This window comes from Macrotis lagotis, chromosome 1, assembly GCF_037893015.1.
Source record: "Macrotis lagotis isolate mMagLag1 chromosome 1, bilby.v1.9.chrom.fasta, whole genome shotgun sequence".
In the NCBI taxonomy this organism is placed as follows: Eukaryota; Metazoa; Chordata; class Mammalia; order Peramelemorphia; family Peramelidae; genus Macrotis; species Macrotis lagotis.
The window spans coordinates 535,583,954-535,606,793 of NC_133658.1; the positions used below are offsets into that span (position 1 = coordinate 535,583,954).

Here is a 22,840-nt window from a genome sequence, read left to right on the forward strand (position 1 = left end):
ACCCAAATTGTGAGGGATTGTTGAACTGATGGAATGAGCAAGTCCATTAAGGTTGAGCAGAACTAGAAAACATTGTACAGAAAAGATAGTTCATTAAGGTTGAGTAGACATTGCTATTAGGGTGTACAATGTTCTTCTGGTTCAGTTAATCTCACTCAGCATCAGTTCATGCAAATCCTTCCAGGCTTCCTTGAATTCCCTTCCCTCCTGGTTTCTAATAGAACAATAGTGTTCTATCACAAACATATACAACAGTTTATTAAGTCATTCCCCAATTGATGGACATTCACTCAATTTCCAATTCTTTGCCACCACAAACTGGGCTGCTATGAATATTTTTATACAAGTGATGTTTTTACCCCTTTTCAAGATCTCTTCAAGGTATAAACCCAGTAGTGGTATTGCTGGATCAAAGAGTATGCACACTTTTGTCGCCCTTTGGGCGTAATTGTAAATTGCCCTCCAGAGAGGTTGGATAAGTTCACAACTCCACCAACAATGTATTCATGTCCCAGATTTCCCACATCCCTTCCAACATTGATCATTGTCCTTTCTGGTCAAATTGGCCAGTCTGATAGGTGTGAGGTGGTACCTCAGAGATGCTTTAATTTGCATTTCTCTAATAAGTAGTGATTTAGAGCAACTTCTCATATGATTATGGATTGCTTTGAATTTGCCTTTGCATATCCTTTGACCATTTGTCAATTAGGGAAAGCTTTGTCTGTTTTAAAAATTTGACTTGGGGCAGCTAGGTATCCCCGTGGTTAGAGCAGGGGCCCTGAAGTCAGGAGTAGCTGAGTTCAAATCCAGCCTCAGACATTTAATAAATATCCAGCTGTGTGGACTTGGACAAGCAAATTAACCCCATTTGCCTTGGAAAAAAAAACCCTAAAAAAATTTGACTCAGTTCTCTATATATTTTAGAAATGAGTCCTTTATCAGAAATACTAGTTGTAAAAATTATTTCCCAATTTACTACATTTCTTTTGATCTTGGTTACAGTGGTTTTATCTGTGTAAAAGCTTTTTGATTTAATGTAATCAAAATTATCTGGTTTTTAAAAAGGGTTTTGCAAAGCAAATGGGGTTTAGTGGCTTGCACAAGGCAACACAGCTAGATAATTATTAAGCCTCTGAGGCTGGATTTGAACTCTGGTACTCTTGACTCCAGGGATGGTGTTCTATCCACTGTGTCACCTAGCCACCCCTTAGTTTGTTTTTGGTGATGTTCTCCATCTCTTCCTTGGTCAGAAACTGCTTCCCTTTCCATAGATCTGACAGGAAAACTAGTCCTTGGTCTTCAAATTTGTTTATAATAATTTTTTTTATGTCTAAATCCTATATCCATTTTGATCTTATCTTGGTATAGGGTGTGTGGTATTGGTTTAATCTAAATTTCTTCCATACTGACTTATAGTTTTCCCAACAATTTTTATCAAAAAGAGTTTTTATCCCAATAGCTGGACTCTTTGGGTTTATCAAACAGCAGATTACTATAATGATTTCCTGCTACTGCACCTAGTCCATACCCCTGATCTGCCACTGTATTTCTTAGCCAATACCAGACAGTTTTGATAACTGATGCTTTATAATATAATTTTAGATCTTGTAAGGCTAAACCACCTGCTTTTGCACTTTTTTTCATTAAATCCCTAGAAATTTTTGACTTTTTATTTCTCCATATGAATTTACCTACAATTTTTTCTAACTCATTAAAGTAATTCTTTGGAATTTTGATAGGTAGGGCACTAAATAAGTACTTTAATTTTGGTAGAATTGTCATTTTTATTATATTAGCTTGGCCTATCCATGAGCAGTTGATATTTTCCCAGTTATTTAAATCTTATTTTATTTGTGTGAAGCGTTTTGTAATTGTTTTTAAAAAGTTTCTGAGTCTGCCTTGGCAAATAGTCTCCCAAGTATTTTATACTGTTCCAAGTTACTCTGAATGGGATTTCTCTTTCTAGCGTTTCCTGCTAATTTATGAGGGTTTATTTTATATCCTGTGACTCTGCTAAAGTTGCTAATTATTTCAAGTAGTTTTTAAGATAATTTATTGTGATTCTCTAGGTATACCATCATATCATCTGCAAAGAGTGAGGGTTTTGTCTCTTCCTTACCAATTCCAATTCCTTCAATTTCTTTTTTTTCTCTTACTGCTGAAGCTAACATTTCTAAAGCAATACTGAATAGTAGCGGTGATAATAGACAACCTTGTTTTACCCCTGATCTTACTGGAAATGCTTCCAACCTTATGGCCATTGCAATAATTTGATCTTAAGTTATGGAACCTAAGAAACAAATCCAGTCTGTAAACCCCAAGATAACTTGCAAGGTTATCGATCTATCAATAACCTATCTATCTTTCTCATTCCCTCTTCCTCCCTTTTCTTTCTTCCCTCTTCTCCTCTGTCCTCATAATGTATCATAATTATCTGTGGATGCTCTGCCTAAAGGAATATAAAGTTTGATAGCTGATATATCACAAAGTATATTACAACTTATTGATTTGATTTCTTTTTTACTACTTATTTCTCACCTAGCCTAAATCACTTAGTGTTGGCTCAATCAAACTGAGAGCTATTAAAGGGCCAGGGTCTCCCACTGCACTCAGGGCCATCTCCTGATGTGTCCAGATGATAGTAAAGCTGGTGGCTTTGCAAAACCTGCTTCACTAACACTTGCAAGTCACACCATCACCTTCCTGATGTCCTCTTCAAGAAAAAAGGATAAACAACTACAATATCTTTCCTAGATGATTAAATGAGACTACTTGAACCCAAGTACTTTATTTTCTAGCTGTATTTACTTCACTTTCTGTGCCTTATACATGACACTATGCCTAGAATGCTCGCTTTCTTCACCTTTCTCTTGGAACTGAGACCAGCTACAAGAGCATTTCCTGATAAACACAATTGTTAGTTCTCTCAAATCCCAACCCCCCAGCAATATGTATGTATGTATGTTCATACACACACACACACACAAACACACAGAGTACATGTTGTACTTCCCCCACAAAACATGAAATATTTTAAGGCAAGGATTGTAATATTGAATCCTCAAGGTGAAAGGCGAATGTCAATTTTCTACCACTGAAAACTAGCTATTTCTTCAATATTGATTATTTTTAGTCATTTTTTAAAAAGTTGAATATTGGTCAACATTTTCCCAGGAGGTCAGGGAGACCTGAAGTAAAATATGAAGTTCATACGTGATTCCTTGACAACAGTCCTCTAATTAAAATTAATACCTAAAATAAGATTTGGGAACTATAGTTTTCTATTCATTCATATTTTCTATCTTCCATGAGAAGAGATAATCAAGAATGATGATATTCATAAACATGTTTAGTAGATCAATTGTATTTGATGCTTTGTAACCTCATTTGGGGTTTTCTTGGAAGAGATCCTGCATTTCTTTCTCCAGTTCATTTTACAGATGAGGAAACTGAAGCAAATAGAGTTAAGTGACTTGTCCAGGTTCAAATGACTAGTATTGGAGGTCATATCTGAATTCAGATCCTCCTGACTCCAGACCCAGCACTCAATCCACTGCACAACCTTTTACAACCCCACTGCACTCATTCATGGCTACACAAAGAGCTACAAATAAAACAACTGACTGGGAAGTTGGATTACACTTCTTCAAGGTTCCAATACAATATTAGAATAAGTCCCTGAGGAGAAGAAGGGTGGCATGATGACCTACTTATGTTCTATGTAAGTAGATATTTTGGAGCCTACTGTAGAAAGCCCAGCCCACAAAGAATCTATCAATAGGTGTCAAATGGAGAAATACAGAAGTAGAAGACATAGAAAGTTTATCAAAGGTTGGTTATGGATATGAAACTTCAATTAATCAAGAAAGATACAAAGAAGTAACACCCTAAAAAGGTACTCATAAATTTTAAAAGTGTCCACAGAATAGGAGACCACAGTGTCTATCAAGAAAAAAACCACTCAGACCACCTTTCATATTCACATACAAACCTAGACAGCACTGTTTAGTTCTGAAGGCAATACAAAGACAATAGCCTGAGACACTCCATTATTATAACACAAGACAAATACTAGAATGTTGCTGTCCAAATGTTCATTATTTATCAGAAAGAAAATGACAACTTTCTCTACGAATTTCCACTCTATAAAATTAATTGCAAAAGACTCTTAATATTTTAATCATGGACAGAATTCAAAATTTTTACATAAGGCAAGATTATCTTCTCTTGTTCAACAGAGACCATAACAAGATAGATGGAAAATTTTGATCTAGTTGATTTGGGGAGAAATGAAAGTCATAATTTAAAATGCATGTGATGACTATCAAAATAGGTAATGTGGTTCTTTAGATCAATGGTGTCAAATTCAAATAAAAATGATAGAAAAGGATTCCTGAGGGCTGAATTTTGAAACTTAGAAAACCACATATTGATATTACTTATACTTTACTGTATTTAATCTGCTTATATTGCACTTGAGAGCATTGTGGGCTGCATGCTACATGTGTGATAGCTCTGTCTTAGATAACTTTTATTCCTAAAAGAATAATATAGAACTGAGAACTTAAATGTTTTAGATTTTCTTATCATCTTTAGATAAAATGTAAAAAAGAGGAGGCAGCTAGGTGTCATAGAAAAAAATTTGTCAATATTTAGGAAACACAAATCACTAACCCAGAATCACAGTAATGTAGCTGTTTTTTCTTCAGATCAAAGAAACAATGATGAGTAGCAGTATTTTTAAAATTGGAAGGTAAAGAAGAATGCTTTATACTAACTAATGCTTATTAAAAATTTTTTCAATGTCTTCTCATAAATTTTCTTTTTAAATGATAAGATTAGCTTTCAAGTAGTATGATACTTAACTCTTAAAGAATAAGATGCTGGAGTGGCTACGTGGCGCAGTGGATAAAGCACTGGCCCTGGAGTCAGAAGTACCTGGGTTCAAATCTGGTCTCAGACACTTAAATAATTACCTAGCTGTGTGGCCTTGGGCAAGCCACTTAACCCCATTTGCATTGCAAAAACCTAAAAAAAAAAGAATAAGATGATAAAGATGGGGAAGGAGATTTAAAATTAAAATTTCACCAATATGGGGAACTCTCAGAGGGGATATGATGCAGGCTGGTCCCTTCACTGTAACTTCTTTTTCTATACAGTTGCTTCTAGTAATGAGAGCTTAAAGGTCAAGAAGACACTGTATGCATTAGAGATTGACCTTGAATTCAGTTCTTCTTAATTCTAAGGCCAACTCTCTTTCTGCTATGATTTACTTCAAGTATTTAATAGCTAAGGGGGAAAAAAGGCAAAAACTCAAAGTTTTGTTTCTATTAAGTCTTGATGAGTATAAAAAATTATTCATATGAAACTTTGATCATGAAAAGGTTTTATTTTTACTTATGCTTGAGGAAAGGCTTCATGATTGCTGACAAATGTCTACCATTTTTCCAGAGAGAACTTCCTAACATTAAAAATATTCTGTTTTAAAATCTAGTTAAATTGCCCTTCAATCCAAAAAGTACCTACAAATCAGCCCACTAGTTAGCAACATGAGATTCTCTGATAGTTTATCCATATAACAATAAATAATACTTATTTTTTTCCTCAAATCAGGACTAAATGGTAACAAAAGACTAAATGGGTCTTGTTTCATAAATTGAAGTTTCCTTATCCTATTCAAAAAAAAGGCCAAGGTTTTAGAAAATTAATTTTCCTTTCATGAAAAGGATATTCTTCCCAACAGGCATCAATATCTTTACTAATAGAGCTGCTTTACATTTTGAGATGAAGCAGCACTTTCCTAAGTATTTGTGACAAATTATTTTCAAAATTATATATTTCAAAAGAAAAACAAATACAAAACAATGAATATTCATTTAAAAAGAACTATCAGACCTAATGAAAAACTTTGCATACACACACATATACATATATATACACACACACACAAATATATATATATATATATATATATATATATATATATAGTAAATTTAACATACACAAGAGCTCATTATGAAAACTTACATTGTAGTATTTTTTAAGGCAGCGCCTAATATCCAGGATTAACTTATTGTTCAGTTGGTTGGTAAAGGAAATGGGTGAAGCATTACAGTCTATATTACAGCAACGAAACAAGCTGAGTTCTATCTGGGTTCCCTACAAAGAAGAAAAAGTAAAGAAAGACAAGGACATAGAAAGTTACTGCAAATTAACCTAAGGATTTTATGTATAAAGAAATTATCCCTTTGCTTAATACCAGTCATTCATTTTATTTGCTATTTTTCAAGTTCATTGATAAATCCTTCTCCCTCTAGGGCATATTCAGACATATTCCCCCCTTTCCTGCCATCATGGAACAAGAAGTTGAATAAAAAAATCTCCCCCCACCATGGTCTTGGATAAAAATAATTTAGCAGAATCTAAGGCAAAAATCAATTTTCTCAAACAAACCAAACATTAGCCAACTATCATATATGTTGTTTAGTTAATTTCTGAAAGGAGAGCTTAGATGTAAAAAGTATATCACAAAGGAATATCATCTATTTTTAAGAATACAGATTAAAAATTCTTTAAATTTTCAAACTAAGAATTTTTCAGAGGGATAAAATGAAGACCTTTATAAAAGTTAATTATAAACAGTCAGAAATGTTTATTCTGTTTTCCTTCTTTTTACACAGATAGTAAGCATTTCATTCAAGTAAATAGGTTTTATTGGGGTTTCCCTTATTTCTCTCCACCTCACCACCCTTCTACAATGTTGATAATAAAAAAAAAAAATCTGTGCTTTTCTGATTCAATCTGGCATTACACCCCCTCCCCCCCAACACCAAGCAATTCCAGGTGGAAGAGATTTTAAAGCTTGACATCCGCTCTTCCACAGTTAGCCCATCTGCAAGTCGTCAAGCCTCCATGCAATTAACTATCTTATTTACAGCTGTAATGAAGCAAAAGTCAAGGATTTAGCAAAGTATTGCTGATCTGTGTCTGCCTTTTCTTCTCACTTGCTTCCAAAGACTGCTTTGTTTTCATTTTTTAAAAAAATGCAAAACATCTGCTGTTTGTCCAAATTAACTTAAAATAATTACTTTTAATTTAGATAAAAGATACATTTTCTTTCAGCTTCAAGGTTTTTTACCACTCTGCTGCTTACTAATTTGCAATGGCTAATATATGCATAACAGTGCAGTAGAGTTAAATAAGTTGGCCAAGCTTCAAGTTCTGAGCCAAGGTCAGTGATATATTTTTTGGCAGTGCTTGTTGAGAGGAATGTCTCCCTATGACTTTTCTATGTCTGATATTCAAAGGCAGCAGTAAAGATAAGCAATACCTTTGTCAAAAAATAAAGGGGTAAGAAGGATGGAAAAAGATAAGTAAAAACTTTTCAAAAACTCTTACTTCCCATTAACTTGATTTAGGAAAATATTACTAGAAGTTTTAGTAAATGGAAGAAAAATTTAAGTTATTAATTATGGAATCTTTTAAAATAGTTTAAAACAACTTGGAATTTAAGAGATACCATTTTAAAATGGCCAACCAGTCAAAGGAATCTAAAAATATTAAAACATATTGAAAGAAAAGTTTTCTTATTTATTTTTTTTAGAAAGAAAAATTTAGGCAGAAATAAACATCTCTATTTTTATACAGAATTTTTAAACCTATTTAGCACAATTTTTTCCTTAATTTTTCCCTTATTCAAAAAATAAAAAAGAAATTCAAGTCCCTTTCCAATAGGTTGAATACAAAAATAAGAAAAAATAACTAACCGAACCATCAAAGACACCATCATAAATGTTCTCAGTTCCACATTTAGGGCAAGAAAATTTGAATCTTTCACAATCCCTATATTTTTCTTCATCACTGAGTTGTGCTGGGCCACCAAGTAAGGCATCGTTCTCTTCATCTTTATGGTAATGTTGAACTCTGAATTGAGTAGGATCCAGTCCTATTAACACGAAAGGAAAAAAAGTTAGAAAGGTGTTATTTAACTTCCTCCAATCCAAAAAGGAATAAATCAGAAAGCAGGGGAAAAAGAACTTGAGAAACAATGATACATAAAAACACACTCACATATATATTTAAATGTTAACAAAATACATTTGAACATTTTATCCTACTATATGTCTCATTTACCTATCATGTGAACAAGTGGCTAATGTTTACAATTGCTTTATAAATAAAACACTTAATATAAAGTGGGGATAGGTTACAAATACATTTGGTTGCTGAACCAAGTGTAGAATGGGCTTATTGTTTTAAGTTAAATTGAAAAATCTCAAATGAAATAATATACTATTAAAAATATTCATCTAAACAAACTGGCAGCATTAAAAGAGAAAACAGAAACTAAAAATCCCATTGAAGTAAACACGTTCACTGATATTACAACTCCTTCAAGACCAGACACAACAGCCAACTCTGATTTCAATGCAGTGGTCGATTTCATCTTGGCTCAGTGGTTAACAGCATGTAGGTTGAAATCTAATGCAGTGGTTAAAATTCAGTAACAGTATTTCAAGCAAAAGGCAATGTAGCTTGCTGGTTGGCAAAATTCAGATACTTTGAATAACTACAAAAATATTAACAATCTCTATTTTATACAGACAACAAAAAAGAAAATGGCCTCCAAATCTCAAAAGAATATATTCAATATTTCATTAAAAAAAAGTAGGGATATAATAAACTGCTATCCTTATAGGAATATCAATACTAAATACTTCCTGAAGTGATAGTATATGTACACAAAATATCAATGTCTAAAATTACTACTATGTAAATTTAAAAACTACTGGACACCATCAATCTTTAATATTGTCATAGCCTCCTGTCCCAAAGAATTCAATAAACATTTATACTTTAGAAATCATTTCCCAAAAAGTATAATGGATATCCCAATAGAATCAAAACTCATATTTATATTGCATTTTAAAGTTTTCAAAAAATAGCATGAATTCATAAACTAAAGATGAGAGTTGGGTGAAAGAAAAAAACAGTCAGAAAAGAAAAATAACAGTGAGGATAATTCTTCCTCTTCCAGAGAAAAATTATTGCTACTACTTTTTTAAAAAAAATGTTATTTAGCAAATTTTGATTGTGAATGCAGACTGAACTTACATCATAAGTATCTGTCTTAAAGTGTGTTGATGTTTTTCCATTTTATACGTTCTCAACACTCCTTATGTTTTATTGTTTGAGGAGTGGTGGGGGAGAAAAGTGAGTTTAATCATAGGTAATTTTTAAATGAATACATAAACTATTCAAAAACATAGCAAAAAAGTTATTATATGAAATTTAAAAATGCTATGAACTGGACAGAATGGGAAGCTGTACCAATAATATACAGATTTCTTTTTCCTGGACCACACCATGGTTCAATTAATCCATCTGAGTACACCAAGCTGCATCCACCTGCAGCAAGGCAAAATGCCCATTTGGTAAAGAAAAGTTGGATGCTTCATTACTGCTAATATAAATACATTTTCTTTGACTCTACCTAAGAAGTATGCTAAATGACTAGGTATTCAAGAATTATTTGCAATAAACGTCCATTTACAGAGCCAAATTTTATCTTTAAATGGCATTAACAAACTGACTCATATACCGAATTATTTCAGATTTATTCATACACTGAGTACTTTAATGGGTGCAATATCATTCTACTGTAGATCAATTATTTAAAAAATGAGGAAATTTTAAAAATAATTAGGAAGTCCATCAATAAAAGAGAAAAAGAACAGATCCATGAATTGAGGATTAAAGTAACAAAAATAGAAAAGCACTATATAATTATTCAGTATTGTAATAGAAATGTTAGCTATATCAGTAATGAGGGGGAAAAAACTGAAGGAATTAGAATAGACAACAAGGAAACAAAACTATCAACTAAAGAAATTGCTGAAATAATCAATATAAATGCAGGATAAAAAATGAACTCACATAAATTATCAGCATTTTTCTATATTATCAACAAAATCCAATAGCAAAAGATAGAAAAATTATATTTAAAAATCTCTGTAGATAATATAAGATACTTGGGATACTTCTTGTCAAAACAGATTATATGAACACAATTACAAAACATTTTTCACAAAAATAAAATCATATCTAAACAAAGGGGAAAATATCAATTACTCATGGGTAGGAAGATACTGGAAGAAAAGCTAGAAGAAAGTAATAAAATTCAGCTGGAAGAGCAAAGGTCAAGAATATCAAGGGAACTAATGACAAATCAGGAGAAAAAGGAATAGTTTACCTGCAAGATCTATAAAAAAACAGAAGAATTTATGAACAAATATTCCAAGATGAAATTTTGATTTTATTAAATTAAAAAGTTTTTACATAAACAAAACCAGGGCAATCAAAGTAAAAGGAAAGCAGAAAGTTGGGAAACAATTGTTACAGAAAGTATTACTGAAAGATTTTATTTTTCAATTATACAGAGAACTATTCAAATGTTTAAGAATATGAATCATTCTCTAATTGATAAATGGTCAAAGTACATGAACAGGCTTTTTCAAACAAAGAAATCAAATATCACCTCACAACTATCAGACTAGCTAATATGACAAAAAAAAATTATGAGTGTTAGAAAGGATGTGGAAAAGAAGGACACTAAAGCACTGTTGGTAGAGTTGTGAATTGAACCAACCAGTCTGTAAAGAAATTTTGAACTATACCCAAAGGACTACACAACCATGCACACCTTTTGATCCAGCATTACTACTACTACCACACTACATCAGTATCCTAAGGAAATAGAAAAGAAATAAAAATATTGATAGCAGTTCTTTTTTTTGTGGTGGCAAAATACTAGAAACTGGGGAATGGCTGAACAAGTTGCAATATATTATTGCCATGGATTATTACTGTGCTATGAGAAATGAAGAGCGGGGTGACTGGAAAGACTTATATGAACTGATGCAAAGTAGTGATCAGAACCAGACATGCTACACAGTAAGAGCAATATTATACGTGATTAACTGTGAAGACCTAAATGTAAATCAAATCATATTGTCACTTTATTTTTTGGGGGGAGGTATCTTTCAAATCATGACTAATGTGGAAATATGTTTTACATGATTGTAAGTATATAACCTTTATCAAACTGCTTACTTGGAAATCTAATTTTTTTAGATGAATGTTAAAAATTGTCTTTACATGTGATTGGGGAAAGCAATTTAAAAAGTAGAAAAGCAACAACTTAAAAGAACAAAAATCTCAAAATAAAAAATCTGAAAAAAGTCAGAGTAAGAAAGCTGAAACTAAAAAGTGATTAAATTGATTTTATAAAAAATAAACAAGAAAAATGATTAAGACAGGTCAATAAATAATCTAGTTTTTTTAAAGGAAGAAAATCCAGGGTGGTTTTCAAATCAGGGGTTCTAAGCTTCATTAGGGTTAAAAGTTAATCAGGTGTCTATATTAAATTTGTCATCATTATGGTGAGTCCCTGAGAGTAGAGAATCTTTGGGCTACCTGGAAAAGATGAACTGGCTCAAGATGGAAAAGGAAAAGTCAAGGTCTCTATGCTAATCAGCAGCCTGGATGAAAAAAGTCTCAAAAACAAATGCCAATATCAATTATGAAAAAGGAAACCTCACAGCAAAAGAAGAGGAAATAAGTGAAATAATCAGAAACTATTTTTTGCCCAATTATGTTAGCAAAAATAATCTAAATGAAATGGATAAAAGATTTTCACTACAGAATACACAGACTGAATCTTGAATAAAAGAAAATTTGTTACCATCTATAGAACGAGACACTGAAAAAATCATCAATGAGTTCCAAAAGGGGAAGAAAAAAGTACAATCTGATAAATTTACAGTGAAATCTAGCAAACATTTGAAGAAAAATAAAATCCAGTTTTTAAAAAATTGTTTGAAAATATGGTGAAACAATTCTTCTAAAAATCCTTCCATGATACAAATATAATTGTGTTATCTAAATCTGAGAGAAAAAACAGAAAGAAAATTATATATCAATAACTCTAATGAATACTGAAACAAAAACAATAAGAAAGCACTACAAAACATTTTAAAAAGATTATATACTATGACCAGGTCAGATTTATACCATGAATGAAGAGTTATTATATTAGGAAAGGCATAATCATAAATTGTAAAGCATAATCATAAATCATAAAAACTATAATAATAAACATGCTTATATCAAGAAATGCTAGAGGCTTTTCCAGTAAGATCAAGGGTAAAGCAATAATGTCCATTACCATAAACATTACTTCATGAAGTCACTGTAACCATTAACAATGAGAAGAAAAAAGAAAATGAGGAAAGACACAGGCAAAGAATAAAATTTTTGCTTTTTTTTGCAGATGATATGACAATCTAGAGAATACTAGAGAATAAGTTCAAAAATCTGAAACAGTAACTCCAACAAAAAATAACACAATCACCATTCCTTCTGTACATTGCCAACAAAACCCAACAGTAAGATAAAGAAGGAATCTATTCAAAATAACTAAAAAGAATATAAAATATCTGGAGTCCATCAAAAGATCAGACAGGATTTCTATGAGTATAACTATAACACATTCTTCATAGAAAAAAAGACATACAGAAGTAACTGAAAAGATATTAATAGTTCACAGTTGTCAGGTCAATTTAATAAAAGTGGCAATACTATCTAAATTAATTTACTAATTCAAGGCCATACTAATCCAACAAAGTTTACTTTATAGAGCAAAAAAAAAAAGTAAAAAATAAAAAATTCATGGAAGAACTAAAGTACAATCTCATGAAAAATAAAAGAGAAGGGAAATAGGAGAAAGGAAATTAGCAGTATCAGAACTTAAACTATATTACAAAGTAGTAATCATTATGCGGACCCCAAAGCAAATGAAGCAGTAGCATTGTTTTGCATAAATCCCTAAACCCCAACTATGGGGTAAGGACTCATTATTCTACTGAGAAAACTGGGAAGTGGTCTGGAAGAAATTAGGGTCAGAAAAACATTTCATAACATGTATCACAAGCTGAACAAAGAAGTTCACATCATAAATTAGAGGGGATCAGAGAATGAGAAATTTTATAAATATGCAAAGGGGAAGAATTCATAACAAAACAAGGGACAAAGAAGTTCCCAGAAGATAAAACAGGAAATTTTTTAAAGATGAAACTTAATATATCACAAAGATCACAACAATTAAATTTGTAAGGAAAATGATTAACTGGGAGCAGGGGGAGAATCTTTGAAGCAAGTTTTTCTGAGGAAAGTCTGAAATATAGGTAAACTGATTCAAATATAGATTAAGCTATTTCCTTAAATAAGAATGGTCAAAAAACACGAACAAGATGTTCTGAGGAAAAAAATTCAAAGTATCAACAATTACCTGAAAAAATGCTCAAAATTGCTAATAAGAAAAATACCAGTTAAGGCAAATCAGAATCCAATTCATATCCGTCAGAATTGCAAGGATTTTTAAAAAGGAAAATAACAGTAAAAAATTGAATGTGGGAGGACAGACATACTTAAAATACTGCTGGTGAAGCTATAAAGTGGGTCAGCAATTCTAAAAAGCAATTTGGAATTATATCTAAAAAGTCATTTAAGTAAACTTCAAAGGGCACAAAACCCAACATATACTCTGTATACACACCAAGTGGTCAAAGAAGGATGGGAATAAAAAATATCCATAGCAGCACTTTTTGCTATAGCAAGAAATCAAAAACTAAGACAGTGCCCATCAATTGTGGAAATGCTGAGCAAGTTATGGCATATGGACATAATAAAATATTACATCATTATGAGAATCATATGACCTCATGAGAATGACTAAAAGACAGATTCAAAGAAACATGGAAAAAACTGTATGGACTAATTGGGAATAAAGGAAGCAGAACCAGGAGATGAAAGTATACACTGTAAAAATCACTGTATAAAAAAACTTTGAAAGACTTAAGAACTCTGATCAATGAAATGACCAATCATGACTCTAAAGGAATTATATCCTATTTCTGACAGAGAGAAGATGGACTAGAGGTGTGCTATGAGTCAGACAATTTCAGATGTGGTCAATGTCTTGATCTATTTTGAGTGACTGCGCTTATTTGTTACAAGAGAAGAGTTGGGAGGGCATCAGTGACAAAGAGGAATTAAGGAGAAAAAAGGGGCTGGTAATCATGACATCCATCCCTCCCCTCAAAAGGAATTAAAAAACCAAAGTGAAATTATGGGAGCATAAAAATTACATATGCAAATACAGGGAAATAGACAAGCAGGACAGTTTTGAAATGACCTGTGTTAATTTATTATATAACTTAAAACAAAGACATTTGTGGTTTCATATACAATCCTCTTTTTCTGTTCTTCTTCTGAAAAAAAAAATCAAGGTTAAATTCAGAATAATTTTTAAAAAGTAAACACTAAAAGGAAGGAGACACATTTGTGATCCTTAAAAAATGGGTTCTTATTAAGTTTTAAATACAATGGGTATTTAGTAAGTGTTTAACACAAAAAATGTGAAGGATATCTATTTCATGATCACAAAAGGATTCAGAATGAATCTACAAGAAAGTTACCATTCTAAATTACTAGCAGAGTCAAAAAATTCTCAGCAGAACTTATTTTGAGAACTGTTTTTTAATTCCAATAGGCAAACATCAGAAAAATGTTTTAAATAATTCTTTCTAAGAAAATATACAATAAGATATTTTATATAGTATTAGCAAAAAAAGTACAAAAGCAAAGCTCAACAATTTTTCTTCTATAGCTATCCTTAACTAATTTCTGTTATAATTAAATATGAGTTGCTTATTTTATAGTCCCCATATATCTAAAAGTTTCTTTTACCATAATTCTTTAGGGCTAGAGCAAAAAAAGAAAAACAGTATCTGGTGCTGCCACCTAGAGGTAGAGCTTTCAAATTTTAAAACATGGCCAAAAAAGAAGCTAGTATAGATAGATTACTGACTACTCAAAAAAATGGTCACACTATTATCAGACCTAATACTCCAAGGCAGAGTCTTTATCATTATAATATCCAACTTACATACTTCAGACTTGCCCCCCACTCAAAAGCAAAGCAAAGCAAAGAAAAAAGTACACACACACACACACACACACACACACACACACAGACGCAAAGGCACAAGAAGGCTCTTGTACTAAACTATCCATTATCTAAAAACTAATTTGGTTACTTTTTGGTCCAGGACCAAAGCCACCAAATTAGTTTTTGGATAAAGGGTAGTCAACTAAATTCTAGATTGCTTACCTCTGCATAAACCATTACCCTTAGATGGTAGGCAATAAGGGAACCGAGATGAAACAGTACTTAAGGAAAAGAGCTTCTATTTTTAATGTAATGTTTCTGACAAATCACCTTAGGTGTTTACTAACAAAGAGGCCAGTCAAGAAACATTCATTCTCATGTCTGCAGAAAGAGTAGTCACTTCTGGAATCAGAAATCTGTGATTTATCTCACAATAAATAGGCATAATGAAATATTTAATTTAATTAGTTAAATTAATTTAATTAATCATCCTCACAATGGACACAGTGCAATAAAATATCATTTATCAATGGAAAGAACAGTGGATTTGCAGTCAGTAAATACTGGCTTCAAATCTCATCTCTGAGCCATATTAAGTGTATAAAACCATTAGTAAATCAGCTAAACTCTCTGAGCCTCATTTTTTCATCTGGAAAATAGGGAAAAGTTGGCACAGTGGATAACGTACTGGGCCTGGAGTTGGGAATATTCATGGCCTCACATCCTTAGTAGTTGTGTGACATTGGAGAAGTCACTTAAGCCTGTCTCAGTTTCCTCATTGCTAAAATGACCTGAAGAAGGAAATGGCAAACATGTCTAGTATTATGTCAATAAAAATAAGCTCCAAATCAGGTGATGAAGAGTAGGACACAAATGAAATGAATGAAAGGCAACAAGCCACAGAACTATAAACCTCATAACTTTTGTGATTCAAATCAAATTGCATGTAATGTTTTGCAAATCATAAAATATTATATAAACATAAGTTTTTATTATTAGAAATTTACTCTTTCGTGGATGATATCCTCCTGTTTAAATAAGTATTCATGGAAAATATCATATTTGAATGACTTTGGCAATATCCAATTTATTCAAAATTTCTACAATCTTGGCAAATTTCTACATCTAAAGCAAATGTGTTGTTTTAATAGAATCATGCAATGTACTGTCTTTCTATCTTTGTATTGCCCTGAGCTAAGCTGGTCATTCACTGCTAACAGTCAAATTAATTAATTTACTTTCTCCAACTCCCCCTTTTATACTTAAAAGTAGAAATATTAAGAAGCACCTAAATGGGAAAACTAAGCCCAAGCAATACACTGTTAAGTGTCAGTGTCCTTCTGTAGTTTGTTTTGATGAGTTGTTTGTGCAGTAAAACAACAAAAGAATTTGTTACAGGCTCCTCGTTTGAAATTTTTCATAAAAAACAAATACTTCTTGCATAAAGTATATTATATAACCTTCTGGTTTTATCATTGTTCAAGTGATATAATAAAAGATTATAATAAAATATTGTTCAAATACAGATGACTGATATAATAATGCAACATTTAACTTACTATAAATCATGTTAAATGTATAAATTTAAAAAATTAGATTATCCAGATTTTCATAAATGTAATTGTCAAATTGAAATACCTTTCATACTAATATCACATTTCTAAAAATTCTGATTAAAGAGTAGCTACGTGGCACAGTGAATACAGCAATGGTCCTGGAGTCAGGAGGAACTGAGTTCAAATGTGGTCTCAGATACTTGATACTTTACTAGCTTTATGATCTTAATAATAAAAACCCCATTGCCTCCCCCTCAAAAAAAAATTCTGATTAAAGTTTATCAATTATTGGGGGGGAGGTACTAGCAGTCAGATGGATCAAGAAAGTCTTCATGCAGATTGTATTTAAGCAAAAGAAATAAGAATTCTAAAAGACAGAAGCAAAGTTTATTCTAGGCACTGGAGGAAGGCAGTACAAACAGATGAGATGGATCAGTGTGAGAGAAACCTGATGAAGTGTAGCTTGGAAAAGTATGCTGAATTTATATTGTGAAGAAGACCTTTAAAAGTCATATAAAGGAGTTTAATTTGATAGCAATAGTTAGTTACTGGAGTTTATAATGCAGAGGCATGACATGTTCAGAATAAAAGCCAATTGAGGGGGCAGCTAAGTGGTGCAGTGAATAGAGCACCAGCCCTGGAGTCAGGAGTACCTGAGTTCAAATCAGACCTCAAAGACTTAGTAATTACCTTGCTGTGTGGCCTTGGGCAAGCCACCTAACCCCATTGCCTTGCAAAAATCTAATAAAATTTTTAAAAAGGCCAGTTGAGTAGAATCATACATATCTCCTCTTCCACTCTGTTCTGTACTACTTCCTTTTTCTTTTTTCTCTTTCCCTTTAAAACCCTTCCTCTATCCTTTCATAGTCTTGCCAATGAAATGGTAATTGGATGGAGAGGGAAAATAACATCTTTATTTTCCCTTAACTCTAATCAACATTTATAATTTCCTTCAATTATGAGTGTAGACAATAAAAATTATTCTGACAGTGAACACACAGGTACATGGTACATGATGGATTCTAAAGCATAAGTATTCCCTATAAGGCATGCTCTTTGGAAAGTATACTAAGGCTATTTTGTGAATACCACTTCTATGCCTGAGTTACTATAACTCACACTCTATATCAGGTAATAATTTAAGCATTGGTGGAAAAAGTTGTTTGCTATCCTTCAAAAAAAAGTTCATTAGTAGCAATATATATATATATATATATATATATATATATATATATATATATATATATATATATATATCAGTCATTTGGCCTCCCTCAACACCAAAAAAATAAAGAGTTAAACATTTAATAGGAACAAGATAAAAAATAAAGCCATTATTAGTATCCTTACAAAGAGAGTTCTGCTATTCTATGAAACATGAATTCATTCTTGTGTTAATTAAAACAGGTATAATTATATTGCTATATAAATATAAGTTTGCGAAACACTTTACATACATTATCTCATTTTATCCTAACAACTACTCTGTAGCTAATGGAACAGAATGAGAGATACACTCTACAGTGATGTTGAGATAGCATTTGAACTCACATCTTCCTGACCCTGCCTAAATACTCTCCATTGCACCAGCAATAAAACTAGTTCTACACACAACAATGAGGCTACACAAATTTAAAGAAATCATCAAAAACCATGAATTATCCATTTAAAAAAGTCAGACACTAAGTGAACTTATTTTTTCATTGGGTACTTGATTATCTTGTGACTATTTTCTCCTATCTCATTCACCCTAAAACAAGGAATTCACATTGGAATAGAAGGAAAGAAACTGTGTATTTTGGAAAACAAAAGCTAAATGGGGCTCAAATTTTAGTGCAGATGATACCTAAAGAGTTATTCTTTCTATTCAGGAATAGAATATAGTAAAATGTGGTTCTTTACAAATTCAACAGCAATAACATTTTGTAAAGTCTAACAAAAATATAGCTTTTCCCGATGGAATGAGGACTTAACCTAAATGCATTTACTAAGCATCTACTACATGATGTTTATAATCTATATCATCCAATTTTTATCCTCTACTATCATGAGAGAATCTATACTATTTTAATCCGGTAGATAATAACATAGTGTTTAGTTTAAATGACCATCTTCTAATCAACATATAACCATGAACACAGGATATCTCATAATGACTAGGTCAAAGAATTCATTAATACACACACACACACACACACACACACACACACACACACATGAGAAATCACAAGATAAAATTCAATACTAGAAGCCTGGCTTTCATATAAAGGAACACAAAGGAAAGGAGCCATAGAAAAGGAAAAAAGTGGCTAAGAAATACAGTTGATTTTCACAAAAGAGTCTTAAAAATAAAAATTGTGAACTTAATAATTTTCTTAAATGAAATTATGCCATTATTCTAGATTTCTTTGTAATAGCTAAAAGGACAAAAATGTAGCAAACTTCACTGAAGTTCCTACACTGTAATACACTTCATTAATCAAAGATATAAACTACATTAAAAGCAAGAGAATTATTTTATGTGTGTGATTAGGCAGCTGGAGTTTGTATTTTATGTATACATTTGTACATTTCAACTTATCTAACAGTGTCAGCTCACTAACTGCAGTTTTTAAAGAAAACAGATTTAGAATTTTAAAAACAAATTACAGTAATTTTATGCCTACAGCTTACATTTCTTAGAAGTCACACACTCACCTAATACTCTCCTCATTATCACCACCACTTACCACCCCCACCCTTCCTCAAGATAGCAAACCTTCCCAAATAAAGCCTCTACCAGGCATCCCAACCTTTTATGAAGAGTAATGACTTTGTCATTTTAAGGATAGAAAGAGAAGGACTTGGATATTAATGATGTTGAAGTCCTTTATTGACCAGGGCAATTCCCTAAGTGAGGGAAAGGATGAAATCTAGTAAAGAACTTGAAGAACTACCATTCAAGGTTTTATAAACAATTATCAGATACAAATTCTACTGATTTGGATTCCTGGCCTAGAGCAGACTAATCCTGAAACTGCCACATGACAAAGTGAGGCAGTGTTACCAGCTTTAAGGGAGACAGATGTCTGTGACTAATCTAGAGTATTCAAAAATGGAAACATTCTAACTAGTATTCCTAAATAAAGTATCAGGAGAGCTAGGTCACGAAACTAAGCTCAGGCAGCACTGAATGCAAAGAAAATAAAAGGAACTTAGCTTCAGAGAAGAAATACGAGAATTCACAACAAGTGTATTTTGTCACAAATTGGACTAGATGCCTTCCAAATGTGAAACTATGATATAAATCACTTACAAAGGGTCAAGACATAAGACTAAAGAAAGATAAAATTTAAGATACTTGTCAAAGGAGCTGGGTATATTTCCAAATATTCTTAAAAGCCATATTGTACCTTACAATAGCTATCTAATACCATTTGTCATGTAGTCACAGGTCAGTGGTACACTGATGCTAGAATTTATAGGTAGATGCACCATCAAAGGCAGCTAGGTGGCAGAGCAGATAGTGTGCCAGACCTGGAATCAGGAAGACTCATCTTCTTGGGTTCAAATCTGACTTCAGATACTAGCAAGGCAAGTCATTTTAACCTTGTTTGACTCAATTTCCACATCTGTAAAATAAACTGGAGAAGGAAATAGCAAACCATTTCAGGACTACTTTCAAGAAAACCCAAAGTGGGCCATGAAGAGTGACAACTGAAATGACTGAAAAACAAGTACAATGATAATGAATTACAAACTCATACATTCAAATGAATCTGAAATCCTAAAAATGTAGGAATTCCTTCCAATGATGTAGCTTACAATCTATCATTGCCTACTCATCCTACTATGGGTTCCAAATTCCCCTGTAAGTTTGCAACACTAGGAGTTCATTCAGCATAATGCTGGAGGGAGTAGGGAGTCCTTGCTTTCTCTTATTGCAAGAATGCCAAAGCAGCACAAAAAGTAGAAAATAAGCATATGAGAGAGTAGTAACTGATGTTCTCTAACTGAAGCATTGGAAGTAGTAGGTTTGGTCAAAGAGATGGTTACTGATGGGTCAACAAGCACTTACTTAGAATTGCATCAGGTTCTGAACTAAATACTGGGAATAAAAACACAAATAGAAAGATAGTTCCTTATTTTCTAATGGACTAAGACAACACATAAGGAGGAAGAAAAAAAGGATACTATCAGTTATTCTTTTATATCATTATATAATCAAACTGTTTTTGCTCATATATTTATTACTGTTAAGCTGGGACCTCTTCAGGTAGCAAGAAGGATTTTTATAATGAATTTCCACTTATATGTGTGTTTGTGTGTGTGTGTGTGTGTGTGTGTGTATGTGTGTATATATATGGACTTCTACCAAACCATCCAATCTAAAAGTGATAATTAGAAAATAAGACTCTAAAACCATAACTATCTGGTACTGCAGCTACAAAGGGGTTTATTGACCACTAGTCACCCACAAATTTCAAATCCCTACATACTATTCCTTTACTTCTCCCCACATCACTATTACTAACCCTTCAGGGAAGTTAAATGTGGATTCATTTTAGAGGTATATTACACAGAGATCAGTGACTTCTTTATTCTTACATTTATTTCTTAAAATTATCTTTGTTTTTGCCTTTTCTTTATGTGGATGACAGAATAATTACAAAGGAAAATGAAAAAAGATCTATCTTTGCAGGCCTCAAACTATACAAAAAAAGGACAATTTTTGTACAAGGTACAAAATGTTGGAAAATTATTACAAATGAAAACAATATAATTAATATGTGTTTTCTGAAGTATGAGGTCCTATCATTCTTTAGGTCATATTGCTAATTCTCACTTACCCACACCGATTAAGGAGGAAGAAAGTGATGGTATATGGCAATGCGCAAAATATTTTGCTTGGTAATGCGTTGATATGCTTACTCTTGAAAAATATTCATCTTCCTCATTCTGTTTTATTTAAGGTATATATATTAAAACAAATTTTCCTTTACCGAGAAGACAATAACTGGGTAGTAGAACATAATAACTAGTAACAAGAGTGAAAATATATCATTTATAATTATATGTAAAAAACTGAATTCAGTCAAGAAATAGTTATTAAACAATTCATATGTACTTTAGTTATCTGGGAGACAAAGAATAAAATATAATCCGTTATCAAGTGTTTTGGGGAGAGACAGCTATAATCACATGAGAAGTTTAAAAATTAACAACAGGAAATATATTAGTGAGTAATGATATTATGAGTTCAAAGAAGAGGGAAATCACATTGAGCTGAAATAGCCCATAAAGATTTCAGGGAATCAGGAGGAATTTAAGATGAAGAGCTTTTGATAGGCTAGGAATAAGGAAATAAGGGAGAATAGGATCAAAAACATGGAAGTGGCAAAAAGCCAAATATGCTCAAGAGAAAGTGAATGGAGCTAATGAGTGAAGACTCAACAGGCAAATTTAGACAAGACTACAGAAGACTCTAGATTTCTAGATGAGGAGTTTAGACTTGAGACAACTCTGAGAATGATATTTTACAGAAAGAATTTATACAATTTGACAACTAAATGGATTTTGGAAGAGTAGAAAGGGAAAAATAGAAGATTATTAATGATAACTAAGGCTTTCACAGAAAGATGGCACCACTGACAAAAATCTGGAAATAACAAGTGGAGCTGTTTTTAGGGAGAAGAAAAGCTTAGTTTAAGGTTTAACAAAACTGAAGTGATTAAGTAGAAAATCAATGTTTTAGACTAAAGACACACACACACACACACACACACACACACACGTCTATGTACCCACCTTGTGTGAAAGTGTTTTTAACATAGAAATCAAAATGAATAACCAATTTGCTATTATTTATATTAATGAGTAAGAGTTTAATAATAAAAACTAGAGTTAACCTCTATAAAACCAAGTGTAGAAGACTGAATAACCGTGCCTCTTTCTTTACTATGAAAGGAGGCATGTAATCTCTCAATTAAAATCCTGAGGGCTCTAGCTCTCATAGGAGCATTGTACTTCTCTTCCTCAGTGTTTGTTCTTCACTGTATGGAGGAAGCTTACCTAACCAAGTTGCAATAAGAGTGGCATCAATTCCATCTATTGGCTCACAAATTCGAGTCACAACAGGGTGGATCTGCTGTGACAGGTAGTACTGAGTATCAATGATCAGGTTGTCTTGTTTTTGCAGCTGCTCAGGGGCATAAGCTCTTTGACTAGCACTTAGGTTGGATCCATCCTGGGGAAAAAAAATAAAAGGACATATCATATATAGACCTGTGGGGGA

At 32.3% G+C, this 22,840-nt stretch overlaps 1 protein-coding gene across 3 annotated transcripts in view; it reads right to left on the reverse strand.

Moving 5' to 3' along the window:
* Positions 1 to 22,840, reverse strand: part of POLA1 (DNA polymerase alpha 1, catalytic subunit) — a 336,395-nt gene that overhangs the window by 185,846 nt on the left and 127,709 nt on the right. For 2 of the 3 annotated variants that reach the window (XM_074214225.1, XM_074214224.1), the window contains 3 exons: positions 22,618 to 22,792; positions 7,767 to 7,945; positions 6,028 to 6,159 (listed from right to left, as the gene is read on the reverse strand). In XM_074214225.1, the coding sequence (XP_074070326.1) occupies positions 6,028 to 6,159; positions 7,767 to 7,945; positions 22,618 to 22,792 (486 nt within the window). Of the gene's footprint in view, positions 5,029 to 6,027; positions 6,160 to 7,766; positions 7,946 to 22,617; positions 22,793 to 22,840 lie in introns of all 3 variants that reach the window. The other variant, XM_074214226.1, reaches the window with a different exon arrangement.